The 19,174-nt window shown below is 37.8% G+C and overlaps 1 protein-coding gene across 1 annotated transcript in view; it reads right to left on the bottom strand.

The window, feature by feature from the left end:
- The window catches only part of DGKH (diacylglycerol kinase eta), a 544,322-nt gene that overhangs the window by 441,591 nt on the left and 83,557 nt on the right, over nt 1-19,174 (bottom strand). The window contains exons 3-4 of the mRNA XM_062636834.1: nt 7,658-7,768; nt 6,382-6,462 (exon numbers count right to left, since the gene is read on the bottom strand). Of these exons, the coding sequence (XP_062492818.1) occupies nt 6,382-6,462; nt 7,658-7,768 (192 nt within the window). The remainder of the gene's footprint in view (nt 1-6,381; nt 6,463-7,657; nt 7,769-19,174) is intronic.

Genomic DNA, 19,174 nt, shown 5'->3' on the forward strand with positions numbered 1-19,174 from the left:
AAAGTCTGGCAACAGATTCTGTTTTCCAAGCCCACTGTGAATATTAAAAGCTAACTTTCTGAAATCAATTAGAAGAAGCTAATCTCTATGATGAGAGCTGACTGATGTCAGAAGCAGCAGGGATGAAAAGCAGTATGTCTTTAGGCCTGGCTTAAATATTCAACTTGAAATTCTGATGAATCACAAGAATTGAGTTTCCAGTACAACTGGGCAACCTCCCATTAAAAACAGCAGCAGTAGGATTCAGAGATGAAAAGAATTAGTTTATGTTTTAAGCTGGTTCCACATAAGTTATAAACCAGTAAACTTTACATCCCCCACCAAGATGTAGGATACGCCACATTCAGAAATATGGATGGAAAATATGGTAATCAGAGTTCTGGAAGAAAACAATATAAATTTTAACCACAGTTGAAGCACAGTTGCTCCAACTGAGTATTTGATCTCACTGACCTATAAAAAAATACATAACCAGCTCAAAACAATAGGTCAAAGGAAAATCAACAAATGTTTAGTTTTCAGAATCTATTCAAATTTACAAAATATTGAGGATTCACAGACAACTGGGTAATGACTTTGTTTAAAAACAGCTTAAACAGAACCCTCCACTTTCAGGACAAAGTGAACTATTAAGTCTGGTTAAAAAAGTGGAAATCAGAGAAAAAAGACAACTTTTTGTAACAAAATTACATTCAGGGACTACCTTTAATGAAACGCCATTCATGTTTTGGTTTTTTTCTTCATATAATATGGAAAAAAAAGCTTTAAACCAGAATTTAATCCCTTTAATTTGAACTAAATTAAGCACTTCTGATCAAAAAAGATAAAATATCAGGTTGACCCATAATTATTTTTTGTTTAGCCCTTGAACTGAAAAAATCAATTATTTTATGTCCCAATTATGCAGTGAGATGAAAAGCCAAGGGAACTAAAAATGGTAAGAAGAAATAATAAGAACTTTAAAAATGGGAAAAGATTAATAGATAGTAAGCATTATTCTCTTACAAAATTTTGTGATGCAATTCTTAAACCGGAAGAGAATTGTAAAGTAGAGGCAGATACGGAAACGTTTACATACAGCATAAAACTTTTACTACTTGGTTTACCCCTTTGATGAACAAGGCACTTCAGAGAGAGCTAAGCAAGGTATTAGACAGTACAGAGACTTGAAAAAGTTCAGTGCTGGTAAAAAAAAAGAAATACACACCAGAGAAAAAACACAGAAGCATAGAAGAAGTATTTATGAATCACAGACAGCTCCAAATTAAGAGGAAAAAGGATCTTATCATTATAGAGGATAAAAATTACATAATATGTTGCTGCTGCAGAAAATAGACAAATTGTGGGACCCATAAGGAATGTAAATGACCGTTAATTTAGAAAATAGTCCCAAATATCCATTATTTGAGCTCCCTGAGTGCCAAACTGGTCACTTCACTTAAACATGATGCTGCAGAATAGTAGTCAGAAGAACAAGAAGAATAGGTAAGAGTATAAAAAAAGTAAAATGGTTAAATCAAAAGGAGGCAACAAAAAATAAAATACACAGAACAGTTTATAGGTTTCTATTGCTTTTGCCTCTTAACACTAGGTGAGAATACTTAATTAAAGCCCAGCCTATTAAGAGTTCCCCAAGGAAGTATTTTTCCACAAGGAAGTATTTTTCCACAGAATAAATAATTAGACTGTATGGTCTATATGGTCTATAGCATCACTAAACCCAAAAAATATGCAACAATTTATGATATTAGACATTTTTGCAAGCATACCCAGAATCCTAGTAATTAGTGTTATTGGCTGGAATAGAAAGTGCCATTTCCAGCCAACTTCTAATTACTAAGAATTGCGGTAGGCTTTCCAGGACAGCAGATCTGCCTACGGCAGCTTCCTCCCTCTCAAGATGACCACTTTCAGAAGATGCATATTCAACAAAAAATACTTGATTCAGCACCTGATTCAGAAAGCTGTAAGCAGAGTTCTGCAGTTTAGGTGCCCTGGATGACAAAGCTCCTGTCATAGCTAAAGGAGTTGGTTAATAATCAGCAGAGTCTATACTGAACTGAGCAATTACAGGAATCTACCTTAAAGAGCTATTTTATCATAGATACATAATCTAGGGGTCTATAAACCCATGGTTGCATCCCACCCTGAAGTTAGGGCAAGCTGAATCCCCATCCTGAGCATCATCTAGCATGTTAATTTTCGTATTCCTAGAAAGCACATTCCAGAAGAAGAGTGAAATCATTTCCTTGGTACTCTCAGATTCAATTTGATAACAGCATTAATATAGCCAGAATTTTCACTTTTCTGAAAATAAATATAGTAAGAAATTGATTGTCCATAGCTCTGTGTAATTTTTAGATGCACTACAAGTTGGTCTAACCCACATCAAATGCCTAAAACCAGCTATATGAAGTAATGCTTCAAAGCTAGTATTTCTACCCTAAAATTGTTTACATTATTTATATCACATTTACCAGTAAAAAAAACCAGAAATTAATTAAATGTTTCAAACATCAGTTTGGAAGGATTAAATACAGGTGCTGCCACACAGTGCCTGAGCATTTGACATGATACTCTAAAACAGATTTATAATAACGCAGGGCATTTTATACATCCATGTGTCTTAACACCTGCAAGGCAGCATGGTTAACACCACAGATTTACTGTGTGCATCCACTCTTTGTTATCAAAAGCAAGGTAGTGGTAGAAACCTAAGCCAAAAGTTAACCTGTTAAAATCTCCTTTTAAATTGCAATTCATAATCACCTTTTTCTGCCCCAAGGACCTTCAGTTATCGAATATGCCTGTTCAAGAATAATTTTTAAATCACAATTTAAAATCCTCTCTAATACCTAGTAGAACAAAAGCACATCACCAATCCTCCAGGTGCCCATGCTTGCACGCTAAAGATCACTATTCAGCTTCATTCAAACTCAAGTCTTGTTTTCAGAACAATAAAGAGATTATTTCTAATTGCACTTGAGATTTCAACATGCCATCTTCCATCTCTACAAATCGAGGAACATAAGGAACTACAGCTCTCAGTAGAATTGGTCACTGCCCCATATGCTTGTGTGCAGTAAGGATAGGAGACTGATTCTTCCCCAAAGTGTCCCCAACAATGTAACATGCTGTGCAACTACATTCCTCTGGTTGTGCCAAGACAACAAAAAACAACCCTCTGAGGCAGAAGCAAAGTGCTATGAAAAAACATTCAGCAGAGAGCCCAACACCATTATGAGGATCAGTGCCCCCCCCATGCTGCTGAACTGCAGGGATAGGGTGAGCAAAAGCCCCTGCAGGCTCCTGACGTGGCTGGTGGGGAGGGTGGTGCACATCTTCCATGGCTGAATTGGCTTCTTGAACTTCTCTCTCTTCATGCAGACTTAGGAGACCGGTACCTAACATGTGAGTAGGAAGAATATGGCCTCGAAAGGGTCTTATATAAAGACTCTGAAGTCAAGGGAGACCTTTTCCTCTGTTATTTTTATCTTTGCCTCTAGACAAGAATGCTCAGAACTGCAAAATTCCTACAATCTATTACAAGGCACACTAGTGAAAGCTTGTGCACTAGGAACTACCTGCTAGAAATGAGTTGGTTGTTCACTGAAAAGTAATATCGTTAGCAATAAAGGAAAAAACTGAAACAGACGAGCTGGTTTACGTTTAGCAGCTTCTCATTTTAATTAGCAGATACTTATTTATCCCTTTACCTCAGTTTGCTTGCAGTAAGAAAGGAAAAATAATTCTGGTGAATAAACAGTGATATTGAATTACTAAAATACTCTGTAAGTACACTACAACCAAACTCAACCTTAAATCTGTGTGCTGTGACTAATTTTAGGACTTGAATTTTAGCCAAAAAAAGAGCATGGAAAATCTTGACATGCACACCTCTGTCTCCAAAGAGACAAACTAGAAAGGGCAAAAAAAGGCAAACAGTAGCTTCTACAAGCTGGAGGTGGAAGATCGAGGGAAGGGGAAGGATTTAGCTGAAATGGCAAAAAGATATGGAAAAAAATTATTTTAATGTAAATTTTTAAAGGTGTGTTTTCATGGCAAAAATGGAGAGTTGGTGTATAATCCATCTACATAAGTTTGTGTAAAAATATTCCCTAGAGGGGCAAGGAAATGAGAAGAGTACATTAACTGGAGAAAGCTAAAGTTAAGGGTTTAATTTTTGCCTTTTTAACAAAGGAAATGATAACGATCACTTAGAACATAAAAAATAATTTTAAGAAAGGCTGGATTATCTTTTTTAAGATGGAAGGGAAAAAAAAGGCAAAAAAAATGTTTCTTTTTATTTATAAGGAGTATTGCTGGAAAGCTAACCAGTCACCCCACCCCCAATCCCTCACTCCAAACCAGTGCAGGCAAGGCCAGAGATGTCTTATTTCACTGAGCTGTGTTGCCGGGAGACTGGATTAGGCAAACACAAAGAAAAAAGCCAAAAGATTAAGAGAGATGACGAGCATTGCCATATTTCACAGTCAAATCAGGTGACACTTCAATCCAGGAGAGCTGTAAATCACTCAAAATGAATTTGAAAACTCCTGAGAGAAAACACTGTTTGCCTTAATTTACCCAGGATATGAAAATAAATAGTGCCTCCAAAGGTGTTAAAGCTGTAGCCCCTGAGATTTCTTTTTTCACTACTGTCTTCCCCAGAAGTCTTCATATAAGATACAAAAAATGCTTCTGGTGAAGAATGAGATACTGAGAGTCCCTAAAGGATTATAAAGGATACCCACACATCAAACATTGTCAGGAAAAAAAAAGAAAAAAAAAAGTAAAGAAAATACCAGAACCAAACATGCCATTTTTCTTTCCCCACACCCCAAGATCATAAAATCCTGGAACATCTCAAGCTGGAAGGGATCCATCCATAAGGATCATCAAGTTCCCCTCTCATTGCGGGACTACTTCAAACTAAATCTTATGACTAGGAACATTGTCCATATACTCCTTGAAGTCTGACAGGCTTGGTGCCACAACCACTTCCCTGGGAAGCCTGCTCCAGTGACCAACTACCCTCCCAGTGAAGAACTTCTCCCTAACTTCCAACCTGAACTTCCCCTGGCACAGCTTCAATCCATTCCCTCGTACCCTGTAGCTGGTCAGCACAGGAAGATCAGCGCCTTCACCTACATTGCCCTCCTTGAGGAAGATGTAGACTGCCAAGAGGTCACCCCTCAGTGTTCTCTTCTTCAAGCCAAGTAACCTCAGCTGCTCTTCACAAATCTAGCCCTTGAGATTCACCATCTTGGTCATTCTCCTCATAGATGGACGTTCCTCTATTGAGGTGCCCAGAACCACACGCATTTCTTGAGGTAGGGCTACACCAGTGGTGTAGAGTAGGACAACTACCTCCATCCACCAGCTCACTATGCTGTACTTGACACACCCCAGAGCATGGTTAGCCCTTCTGGCTGCAAGGGCACACTGTTGACTCATATTTAACTTGCCATCAACCCAACTCTCCAGATCTGTTTCCACAGGGCTGCTCTCCAGCCCCTCATCCCCCAGTTTGTATGTATAACCAGGGTTAATCCCTCCCAGGTGGAGAATCCAGTATTTAGGAAATCAACATTTTAATAGAGAATAATAGCTCTGCAGGTTAAGAAAAATTATGACATTGCAGGCTGCAGGAGAACTCAAGACCTGCAGATGGACAACTTTGTCCACAATCTTCCTCATAGCTAATTCTTGTTCACAAAATTTACTTTTCCAGAAGTTAAGAAGGACACAGCAGAGGAACTGTGTCAGATGTTATCACTTAGCTCCAACAAAGCAGTTCAACAATAAATGGCAAGGCCTGTGTGCAAAACACACATGTGAACTAACAGGAATTTATGAACACTTTCTGTTTCTTATACCAGTATCAGAATCAAGGTACAACTGTGAAGACCGCTTTTCTATGTGAATTGGAACTAAAAAGGGATATGACCAGCAATAAAAAAAATAAAAATACAAATACACTTCAACATGACAGAAAACCAGAAAGCGTAAGAAATTAAAACAATAACACAAATACATTTGGATCAATTCAGCATGCCCCCTCAAAAAGAAACTGCAGCCTAAAATCAAGCTTTACTAATAAGTACTAATGAAGTACTAGTACTGAATCTTGCTGTATTTTTAATGCCTTATATAATTATCATCTTCTGAAGCAACTGTTATCTAACGTGCTAATTTCTGCTAAAAATTAAAATCACAGAAACAAATTTATCAGTAGCTGATGTTACATTATAGCATTTCTAAATAGAGGACATTTTGTTTCCAAAGAGAGGAAAATAAGAAGCAATTCAGAGGATTCTTGTTTTTCTTAGCAACAGCCTATCCACAGCTTTCAAGACCAGTATTAAAATGGATCCATACCGTGAAGCTGTTGTTGACATTTTTTGTGCTTGATTCAGCTACACTGGCATCTGACAGGTCAACTTCATCAAATATTAGAGACTGTGAATGGAAAAGAACATAAAAACATTAAATATAGTCTGAGCCCACTTTCAGGTATGCTTACAGTCTGTGCTTTCATTTCCTTGTGTCCATTCCAACTGGAAAATAAAAATAGAAAGAAAAAAGTGGTGAAACAAATGTTGAAGTTGTGTCAGTCTAAGCAATGAACTGAAATTTCTGGTAATTGAATTGTGCATTTAACGGACAGTACAAATACAGTCTTAGAAGAAAAATGCAGTTATATACTGGGGAAAATAGCATTAAAATATTCATTTCACATTTCATTTCTCCTGCTTCTGTGTAAGAAACATGATAATCAAGAAAAGCAGATATGCCACCATCTTTTTAAGTTTCATCCTGGAAATAAGGCTGGAATATTCCATGAGGAAATCAATGTCTGTTTCCCACTCTTCTGTTTTTCTAAGAAATGCTCTGCCTAAGACCTTCAGTAACATGGTTTAATGGTGAACTTGGCAGTCCTGGGGTAACAGTTGGGCATAATGGTCTTAAAGGTCTTTTCCAACCTAAAACAGTTCTATGATTCTATACATAAGAAGAAAACATAGAAAACACTGATGGTGTAGCACTATTTTAGCCATCCCAACAAGCTAAAATGCTCTCAGTCCCAGCCCTGAGGAGGAGGAAGGAAATGTCTTTCAGAAAGAAGTATTCCCCTCTGCCCACCCCCAATTTTCCCAGCAAAAATTCAATTAATGGGAAACAGCTTTTTCCCTTGTATATCAGTTTTGGCAGAAAATCTTCCTATCTTGATTTCACATAACCATTTTCACCTCTCTGATGGCAATATGGGCATTGGATTAGAAGAGTTTTAATGCAATCCAGTTTGAAGGGTAACTTCTGAGCATTACCCAATTTTTATGTTTGGGTTTTTTTTAACGTTAGATTTGACTGCCTGAGAACCACCCCTCAAAAAAAAAACCACAACTCCTTAAGACGAAATTACTATTTGTCTGAATATTCATAAAGGTTAAAAAAGTAACTGATAAACTTCACTGAAAAATAAAAAAAATCAAGAGAAATCATCAGTCTTCTTTAGTTAGATACACTACATTTTATATACAGCAGTTTTTAAATAAAACAATCACTAAAAATCATTATTATTATTGCACTTATAAATCTAAACAAAATTAAAATTACAGGTGTATAGCATTAGACATTAATACTACAGAATTACCTTTGAATCCTTAGCATAGTAAAGGGTACGCCCTCGAAGTTTGAAGTAACGCTTTTTCCACCTCTGAAAAGAACTGGTTTGCTTCAGTAGTAATCCTTCTTTTATACTTGTCTGAAAAACATTAAAATACAGAAGACCAGGTAAATAAATATCTAAATAGCCACACATACAGAGGAAAGTTACACCTTTTAAAATTTATGCTACACCTCATATAACTGTGAATTTCATCTTGTCTCTATTCACATAAAATTGAGACTAATTCTCTGTCAATCAGACTTTGCACTGCTATTTTTCAAACAAACAATGAAAATATTGGCAAAATGCTAATTTTACATGTAAACTGAAAAGGCAGTCAAGAGGCATATAATTATTTTGAAGATGAACACAAAATCATTCCATCGTCTGGATAGCTGCAAACCCACAAATATTAAAATGAGCAATAGCTGATGGCACAATTCAGAGAAAAAAAATGCTAAAATCCATCTACACAAGGTAATTTCCAGTTCTAAATTTGATTATGTTGATGAGAAAAACAATTTCCACATAAGCACTAATTCAACAAGGTACTTAAATGTGTGTCTGATTCAAGCACATGAATTACGCCTTTAAAATAGAGGGAATGATCCACTATGATGCAAGCCATGCATGACTTCAAGTGCGTTGGTGAACTGAAGCCTGCAGCATGAAACCAGCTGCACATTAGGAGTAATTATTATATGGAAAGTGTGAGAACAGTAACAGCTAGGGATATTTTTACCAGGCAAATATTTTTAGTCAAAAAAAACGTTTCGTTGATCCAAACCTTTCCACTGCAGACTTAACCCTGCCTACATAAACCCCATTTTCTGAAATCAGTGTGACACAAATTAGTGTATTTTAAACATGCATGCTGCTTTTGCCAGTGTGTGTGGGATTCATCCAACCTATTACAGAAATTCTCCACTTAATCAGATGAAATGACATGACACAGCATACTAATTGCACGAGTCTTGAAATTAACTTCCTTCAGCTTTGAAGCACACAAAGGGTATAGGAAAAAGCAAGTATATTTGAATATTAGGAGGAGTAGGTGGCTGGTCTCTTCTCCCAAGTAACAAGTGACAGGACAAGAGGCGATAGCCTCAAGCTGCACCAGGAGAGGTTTAGAGTGGATATGAGAAAAAATTTCTTCACTGAGAGGGTGGTCAAGCGTTAGAACAGGCTGCCCAGGGAAGTGATGGAGTCACTGTCCCTGGAAGGGTTCAAAAAACATGTAAAGTCTTAGTGACATGGTTTAGTGGTGGACTTGGCAGTCCCAGGGTAATGGTTGGACTTGATGATCGTAAAGGTCTTTTCCAATCCAAGTGATTCTATGATTAAATTCCAAAATGGCCTCTAATATTCCCAGAGTATTTCCAATTTGTAGTGTAACAACACGATTCGACTCGACGCAATTTTTAGACAATGTGATATAAACATCAGTTGAAGTCATTCTAGGGCTTTTAGAGAATTAAGCAAGACCTGACCTAAAGTTCATGAACAACTTCTGTTATCAGATGTCAAATTCTCCTTAACTTTAACACAAGTAATAAAAATACAGAAAAAGTAGAAAGTACTCTAATGTTCCTACCATTTCCTTGAAATGAGAAACATTGCTGTTATGTACATACATTGCAGCCTTCATTTAGACATTCCTGACGTCACAAACTAAGAATATGGTCCAACAATCACAAGGCAACTGAATTAATGCTCTCGAAAAAAGCAACCCCCTCAGATAAAACATAGCAGCTTCAAGTTTGAATTTATCTCATTTCAGACACTAACAACCTGGATCAACACACTGGGTCAGCCCCCTGGCTCTGGCTAAGGGGTAGAAGTTCCCAGCTTAAAGGGTCTGCTCAGCACACACCATTTTAAGACTGCTTGCAATTTTCTGACTAGACCCTAAGATAAGTTTGTTTTCTATGATACAAATAGATTTAATTAGTTACCGAATACAAACACTTATTCAAAGCTGTCTGTTGTATCTGTTCAGCACTTCTGTTTCATATCGCCCTCTGAGGTTTACAAAGCTCATCACACAGGATGGGAGCAGATGCCGCGTGTGTTTATCCATGGCCAGAAAATGTAAGACCAGAGAAATTCAGTTGCAAAGGAACAGCACCCCAAATACACAGCAAGCCCTGACTTAATGGAAAAATTTCCAAACTGGAAGGAAATCCACATTCCCTAAAACACACTGTGCGTACTAGTAAACAAGAGCATACATCGTACTGGATATTTTCAGGAATTTTTAAATCTGTTCAAAGAACATAAATCTCCCTAAACCTTGAGCTCTGACTCACTAAAGAATTAACTCTTTCATGTCATTTTTATGTCTGCATAAGCCATTTCCCCCTATTTCCACTCACCCCTTAAAATACCAGTCCTAAAATCAAACAAGGAATATCAAAATTAAATCTATTTTGAAAATCAGCCATTTAAAATTAACTCCCTAAAGCTGGCAGTAAAAAGCTATGTAGGCTTTACAGAATGCAACGCTTACATTTTACCACCAACACTGGGCTGAGGGTTGAGCATCTTAAACAGACAATTCCATGGCTGCAGGCATCAAAACTGAGCATAAAGTATTGGCCCAATATCCTTTATTAACTTCATTTAGCCTTTAAAATGTGCAAAAAAACTTCCAGCTGCCAACTGAGTAATCTGGTAATAATGCTTTCCTGAATCTACACACAAGTCACAAGTCAGAGCACCCACAGTAATTTGAGATTGGAAGGGGCCTCTCAGGTTGTTGAATTTGGGTCCACATTATTGCCTACCACCAGGTCATGTGAAGTTTTCCAAAAGCGTACTTTCAGGCTATAGGTACACCTTAAGAAAGACCTTTTCCTCTCCCAACAGCAATTAAGACAGTGCTCCAAGATCTAGCTGTTCTGAGAAACCTTCTTCTAATTAATCTCAGCTGGTCATTAAATCTGAAGCATAAGCAATAATCACTGCCAGTTATATTAACTATCTTCCTACTGTAATGTAGGAGAAACAAGAAGTGCACATCCTGTGATCCCATGTTACTTCTCATTCTCACATAACCACCTCTTACCTGCTTACTAAAGCCTCTGACTTCCCCATACAGCATCTTGTATCATGTAGAATTACAACATTCCTCCAAAAGTATGGGACTATAATAATGATAGGGTAGGGTAGGCTAGGGTAGAGTAGAGTAGAGAAGAGCAGACTACAGTACAGTACAATATGGTACAGTACAGTAGAAGAGAACAATTAAGATAGAATCCCTAACGATCTTTACTACATTAGCCATTAAAAATTGGGAAAATGATTCACAATATTACAGTCACAACATCACAGTGCTCCGCAGGGGTATGTTTTCCTGAAGAAATCTAATTATAAAAATCATCACCACATTCCATAAAATTAAGGTGTACATGTATGATCAATTATCCAAGAATGCTGAACGTAACTCTACATTGTCATAATGTAAATGACAAAAATAAATGGGATTTGTGGGTTTTTTTATCACTTAAAAATTAGAGGCATTCTATTTCATAGACTCTTCTATATCATCAGATTTTTAAATATTCAGTATACAGCAGTTGAAAATTAGAAGCTAACATTTTTCATTTGAAAGACCACCAACTCCAATGCCTTCACTCAGTTTGAAAAGTCTCACATTTGCACAAAATTCAATTTTTTAGTTGCTTCTGCTGCTAGGAAGACTCAAATAAAGAAGAAAATATTCTGAATTTAGAAAACACTAAACTGACTATGGATGCATTACTGGCAACAGCAAGCTAAAACACTGAATGATTACAGATAGAACTCTCCTCCCTACTCCTTTTCAGATATATAAGTGGACATGCTGCTTAAAATGTATCAAGAAAGTGAAGAAAAGAACATCAGAAAATTTCTGAAAGTGAGGAGAATGAAAATTAGAACAGGAAAGGGCATAAAACAGGGAAGGTCAAACTTAAACAGGAAATTAAGAGGGTGAAGAAGAATTTAAGATCACCCTGCAACAGATGCTCATGCTGAGACTAAAATGGCCCTTAAATACTTTGAAAGATGAAAGACAGCTAGGGGGTTGGTAGGATCATTTTTCAACAGAGGTATGAAAAGGATATTCAAGGATGAGAAGGTCACAGTGAAGAAGCTCATCAAATTCTTGGCATCCATCTTTACCAATGAAGCCAATGATACAGTATCTCACACGCCATGTCAGAATCATAGAATCATAGAATAGTTAGGGTTGGAAAAGACTTTAAGATCATCTAGTTCCAACCCCCCTGCCATGGGCAGGGACACCTCACACTAAACCATGCCACTCAAGGCTCCGTCCAACCTGGTCTTGAACACTGCCAGGGATGGAGCATTCACAACTTCCCTGGGCAACCCATTCCAGTGCCTCACCACCCTAACAGGAAAGAACTTCCTCCTTATGTCCAACCTAAACTTCCCCTGTTTAAGTTTTAACCCGTTACCCCTTGTCCTGTCACTACAGTCGCTAATGAAGAGTCCCTCCCCAGCATCCCTAAAGGCCCCCTTCAGATACTGGAAGGCTGCTATGAGGTCTCCACACAGCCTTCTCTTCTCCAGGCTGAACAGCCCCAACTTTCTCAGCCTGTCTTCATACAGGAGGTGCTCCAGTCCCTGATCATCCTCGTGGCCCTTCTCTGGACTTGTTCCAACAGTTCCATGTCCTTTTTATGTTGAGGACACCAGAACTGCACACAATACTCCAGGTGAGGTCTCACAAGAGCAGAGTAGAGGGGCAGGATCACCTCCTTTGACCTGCTGGTCACGCTCCTTTTGATGCAGCCCAGGATACGGTTGGCTTTCTGGGCTATGAGCGCACACTGAAGCCAGCTCATGTTCATTTTATCAACCAAACCCCCAAGTCCTTCTCCACAGGGCTGCTCTGAATCTCTTTGATGTTCTTTGTAACATCTTCATCAACATGAAGCATTAGACCAGCCAAATCCCTAAGTCAGGTGGACCAGACGGCAGTGACCTGAAAGCCTTGAAAGGACCACTTCCAATCCTGCTAAGACAGTAAAGTCCATAAGAAAGGATAATATTGCTGAGCCCATACACATCCAATGGGGAAAACTCAACAGAGCTTTAGTAAAGCAAAATACTGCCTTGTTACCTGCAGTGATTTCAGGGGGTAGAGGGAAAAGCATGTGGATAAATGAAAATCCAGTGGACTCAGTTTTTTTAGGAAGCCTTTGACAAGGCTTCCCACAAATGATTACTTAAGAAATTAAATTAGAATGGAATTGGAAAAAGGGGCTTCTTGTGGACTTAGAGTTGTTTGAGGGATAGGAAGCACAAGTAGATTTTAACAGTCACTCTCTCTTTTGGATTCCCAAGGAATCAGCTGTATTCAAATTTAATGACCCAAAGAAGGATTACACAATGGAATCTTCAGACTTGAAGAAGATACTAAGCTCTTCTGAGTAGTCAAAGTCCATGCCAATAGTGAGGAGCTTAAAGGAGGTTAGAAACCTGAGCATGAGGGCAAAGAGGCAGAAGATGAGCTTTAGCACAGGTAAATATAAGATGCTTTGTTTAAGGGAAAAATCTAAACCTCACTAGCATTCTCACATCAACTTTGAGTGGATAAGAGATCTGGGAGTCACAGTCTTCTGTGCTCAAGCACAGTCAGAAAAGCCATAAAACTCAGGCTGTCACCAAGAGAAGTAGCAAAACCAAGACAGAGAGTATCATTTACCTGCTATATAAAATACTGTTGTACCAGACAATTCTGGTCTCTCCAACTCAAAAACCAGGGTTAAGAAAAGGGACAAAGAAGGGCAACTCAAATGATTCAGAGGATGGAGAAGCTGCCTTGTATGTATAAGAGACAAAAAAAACCCTGGAACTCTTCAGTTGAGGAGCAGAAGTCTGAGGGGGTAATATGGTCAAAGTTTAAAAAAGCATTAAAGCAGAGTACAGTGTATGCAGAACTATTGCTCAATAAATCCCACAGTCATAAAGTCACAGAATCAAAGAATAGTTTGGGTGGGAAGGGACCTTGGAGGTCCTAGTTCCAACCCCTCTGCCATGGGCAGGGACACTTTCCTCTAGACCAGGCTGCTCAAAGCCCCATCCAGCCTGGCCTTGAATATTTTAACAAGGAAGAATGTGATGAATTTATATTCAGATCAGCTTAACAAAAATAAAAAGCAGCACATCTTTACATAGCATGTAGTGATTTTTATGAAGCTTGCCGTCACAAGATATTGTCAGAAAGCATCAGCAAGTACAATAACAGGATTAAAAAAACTCAAAACCACCACCTCTGTATGTGGTCCCTTTAATCCACCAGGGGAAGTACCATGGGAACAGACTGCAGCCAAACTCACATGCTGCTCCTGAACAGCCTTTCCTATTCCACTACTGAAAACAGATTATTGTCTGACCCAGGAAGTAATTTTACAGCTTGGATTTTTCTCGCTGTGTTGACAGTATCTCTTTTGCTTTAAAGTGTGATGTTTGTAAGTGGACCTAGGCCCTCATTTACCAAAATAATTCATATTTGGGCTGTTGACAGATCAGGTCTTTAAATTTAATAAATAAATAAATAAATAAAAGAATAACATTCAATATTGTTTAAAGTCCTCTGTGACACTTCCTATTCATACGACTCTGCAAAGCTGATTGTTAAAATAAAACCAACCCTCTTCTGTTTAGGTATTGTGGAGGCTTCAGTACACTTTCACCATCTGCACAGGTATGGCTTTAGGCAGACTGAGTCTTCATTACACTACAAAGTAAAGTACCACAGCTCATATTAACTCAGAGATGCTTAAAATATTCCATGTGCTCAGCAGATCAAAAATTACTTTTATTATTAAAAAATGTGACAATCAAACTCTCAATTTTGATTAAAATTATGACCCAGGAATTCCAAGCTTGTTATTTTCTTGACAACCTCTGTACAGCAGCTTCCATTACTGTCACTATGCTGACAGATCTTTCATTAGTTATGTCAAAATAGAAATAGATTTTTATCAGCCAAGAATAAAAACTTCATCAGCTGCTCAGTGCAAAGTTACATTTGTATTGAAGATTCTTGATCATAGTGAGGGGAGCCTGACACCTGAAAATTAAAACCAAACCAAAAACTATGTTATACCTATGAATCTGGACAGCTAAAAATGGTCCAAAAAGTTGAAAATCAATATGATTATGTTGACTATATAACACTGCCTTTATTTCAATAACTGATCACACAGTGGAACATGTGGAGCTAAATCACAGGGTACCTAATTTGCCTCAACAGAGGTGCCCCAGACTGGAGATGCTGACACATCTTCCAGTTTACATTAGTGACAGAGAAATAAGGCATATGATTGCATATGCTCAGTCTGTCATTGTTGATGACAGTTATCCCTGCCCTACTGAAGAATGAAACAGTCTGGCTAGCTTTGAGCAAATTCCCTCCAAAATCTCAGTAAAAGCCAGCTACACTACCCCCACCTGCCCCCCACAACACTAACCTGTGATTAAGCATCCCCATTTTTGTGTAGTAATAAAACAGTAAGTTCTTCCAAAGTTATGCTTATATTCTGTATTTCTGGAATCATTTATGTGGATGAATTCCAGCCCAAGTGAAACTGTAGTAGAAATAAATGCAAGTATACAGCTCATGCCATGCACTTTTTCCTCAGTCTCGTTCCCCCTACATGTTCCCTTCCAGCCTATGGAGACAAAATGGATTTTGCATTACTGTTGTTAAAAAATAATAATAAAAAAAGAATAGTCTTCAGCTTCCTTTACTTGGAATATATGGAAGTGTAATAAACCATGAAGTAAATATGAAATTGCAGTGAAATTGCCATAAATCAAAACATCTTAGTAGCAAGGTGAAGTTCAATTAGCAGATTGATTTAAAAACAAAGGTTATAGCACACCTCAAAAATGAATGGGATATTGCCATATTAGGATGAAACATTGCACTGAGAATTAAAAAACAAACAAAACCCCCTATTTTAGATATAAACTTGTACTAGATTGAGAATTGGAGAAGAAACTTTATCTGCAGTTCAAGTATTTAAACTCCTAAATTCCACTCATGTACATGCTGATCTCACTCTGTGTTCCCATTAATCAGGGCATGAAACAGCTGTAACACTCTGAATAAGGATAAAACACTTCACAGGACTGTGATTTAGTGACAAAGATTTACGGGTCTCGATGTCATTACACAACTCAGCTTAAGTAGTCTTAGAGTAGTATTTTAAAGCTGCCGTTTGGAGCTTCAATAGTTGTTGCTTTTAAATTACACAGAGATTTAAAACAACCAAGTCTAACTGATTTTGGGAGAGAAGAATATAAATGGTGTGCATTTCAGGAAGAAAAAACTTGAGAAAAACCTGAACCCAAATCCCATAATAAACAGTCAAAGCACACAGCTGGCAAGATTTTTTTCCTTTACCAGTTATTTAGGTCTTGATCTCAACTAAATAGGAGGAGCACTCAACACACTTGCCAGTGTGTAAAGCAGATGCAGTGTAGGTCCAAAATAAACCTCACACAGCAAAATGAAGAAAAAATAAAGAAAAAAAAAATCCCATTACATTTCCACAGAAAAGTTCAAACTCTTCCTCTAGCTCTATCCGGTGTTAATATGCAAAGAACATCTGATCATTTAGTTGAGGAAATCTCAAAATCATATAAGAAAAAAATATTAAACACTGCTACAAACTTTCAAGCAACCCTTTCTTGAAAGCAAATCCTAAGTTAAGCTTGTCATAACAAACCTTCTGTGTTTTACTTCTTGCAGTTTCAGGTTTTGCCCCTCTGAGAATGTTTAAACAAATTCCAGTGATGCTGTCAGATTCCCTAGGAGCTATGCTGGGTCAAAAGGAGCCTACGCAAAGCCACTTAGAGGCTGTGCCTCCCCAGGGAAAGCCGAGGAACAACTCCTTTCCTTCTTGCAGTCTTTTTCCATACCTCTATCTGAATTCCACTGCTCAAGTTATGAAAGAAAAAGCTTTTAGCAATTGAATTCACGCAAGGCCAGGAAGAGCTGTAGGATAAAATAGAACAGTTCGGTTGGAACAGACCTCCAACCATCATCTAGTCCAAAATATACACATTGAAACATACAATATCAGGAAATCTCAGTATCACATAAATGTGTTTAAAGAGAATAAGTTCTTAGAATCTTTGTATTTATTCACTTATTTGAAGAGATGAAAACTGTAAAAATACCATGCCATCCATTCACTTCTTAACCTTTTCTAAATTACTAATTGTTTTTAGAAAGTGATTGGTCATTGCAGCTGATATCTTACACAAAACTCAGGTCTATATTGACAAATAGACACCAATTTCACAGACAGTCCTGTGAGCTGCAGATTCCTGATATGTTTAGAATTACAGAGAAGTTTATTAACTGAATACCCCAAGCAGTCCTGAATTCTTATAGTGTTTCCAATGGCTGCAGATACAGAGACTAAATGGTTTAATCTAATTCAGTGGCTGCACTCCATTGCAAGTTTATATTGGTACCAATTTTGTTTTACTGGATGGCACATAAAATCCTGGATACACATTAATCATGTCTTGAATTACATTTTCTAGTATTTTTCCACTAACAGTCTTAGCTTCGTACTCCACTTCTCAAATAGTTAAATCAAGAAAACCTTTAATTCCACAATAACTCAAAAGCAAGACTCTCTTGCCTACCTATACAACTTTTGAGGCATGAGGAGACGAATAGTAATATATTTCTCACTACTGAGAAAATCAGCTTTAAGTGAGAAGGCAGCTAAAATTATACTAGTGAAATACACAACATAGGAAAATAGAAAAGCAGTGTACAGCAAGAAACACTTAGAAGAGCTGTATTAGAGCACTATCAGTATTACAGATAGTGAAAAATCATTTTGTGTTATCACCACAGTTATTTACAGAAGGCAAAAATACAGAATAGATATGCCATAGATTGGAAATCTATTCCCAGTTTGACCACAGGTTTTATGTGTGACCTGGGAAAAATCGGTTACTGTGTGGTTTTTTTACTCCACTTGTGGAGTTTTTGGTCTCCACATTCTTCTCCACAAGAGTCTGGTTGTGATTTCTAACCATTTTATTGTACGTCTCACTAGAAGTGGCATTTAATTTTAATCAATTTTTTTCTTTCATTTCTTTTTGGATGATGGGGACTTCAGAAGTATTTAAAGTGGAACTAAAGAATTCACAATCCCTATCCTTTATTATCAGAATGATAGAAAAAAATGTGGAAAAGCACAGAACTGTAAACAAAGCTGCAGGATAAAAAGTTGCATTTTGAGACAAGGAATAACACAGAACTTTTTACACCTCGTACTCTACAGCTAATACTGGTACTGTAGGTTTAGGTTACATATATATTCACAATTAAGGAGCATAGTTGTTGCAGAATCACAGAAAGGTTGAAGTTGGAAGGGGCCTCTGGAGATCCATCTAGTGCAGCCCCTTCCACAAAGCATCACCTAGAGCAGTTCACCCAAGACTACATCCAGCTGAGTTTTGAGTATCTCCAAGGATTGAGACCCCACAACCTCCCTGGACAACCTGTCCCAGTGCTCAATCATCCTCAAAAGGTCCAGTGGACTTGTGTACGTTCAGTTTAAATATTTCCAAACTTGATCCTCCACCTATGGTCTTGCTTGCTCCTGGCTTTCCCATCAGTCTCAGGGACCCGAGATCGAAGAAGACTGGTCTTACCAATAAAGACTAAGGTGAAGGAGGTGTTGAGAATTTTGGCATGCTCCATATCCTTTATCACTGGGTCCCCTCCCTCATTTAGCAGAAGGCAAAAGTTTGCCCTAGTTTTCCTTTTTTCTGATGAGGTACCTGTAGAAGACCTTCCTGTTGGCCATTGAACCCCTTGCTAGATTCAATTCAGGTGGGCTTTGGCTTTCCTAAGCCCATACCTGCATGACTGTTCCTCTAAATTCCTTCTGGGTCACCTGCCACTGCTTTCATCTTTTTATGTCAGCTTTTGTAGAAGCACCTTGTTCACCCATGCTGTAGACCACTCTTAAGACTATAGCACTATCACTAACAGCCAGGTTCTGATTCTGTCTTTCATTGTACCTTCTGTTAGTTCTAAAAGCGAAATTCCTTCTAGCAAAACCATACCTTTTTCTACATTTGCTTTTCCTATAATTCCTAATAAGTATTACTGAGGTACCCCTTGCCCAATTTCTCCCAATCAGGATTTTCTTATACAAAAATCTAGCACTTGTAGACAATGCCTGGAGCCCAAACTGGCACCAAAAATTGGATCTCTGGTTACTGCATTTTAATTAATTTGGAGTTATTAAATTTAGTAGGTAAATATTATATAGCTTAGTCTATTTTGGAGGAAAATATAAATAAAACTAGTTTGTGATACAGTACTGAATAAGTGCCAATCAGATCTGAACATCACTTTCCAGGCCACTAACAGTCCCCTGTAACCTCTGATAGGTGGCTTATGCATTGTACCTCAGTTCTGAACAGGTAGAAAAGAAATAACAC

Source organism: Pezoporus occidentalis, unplaced genomic scaffold, assembly GCF_034315485.1.
Source record: "Pezoporus occidentalis ecotype Australia unplaced genomic scaffold, CSIRO_AGI_Poc_V1 ctg5, whole genome shotgun sequence".
Taxonomy (NCBI): Eukaryota; Metazoa; Chordata; class Aves; order Psittaciformes; family Psittacidae; genus Pezoporus; species Pezoporus occidentalis.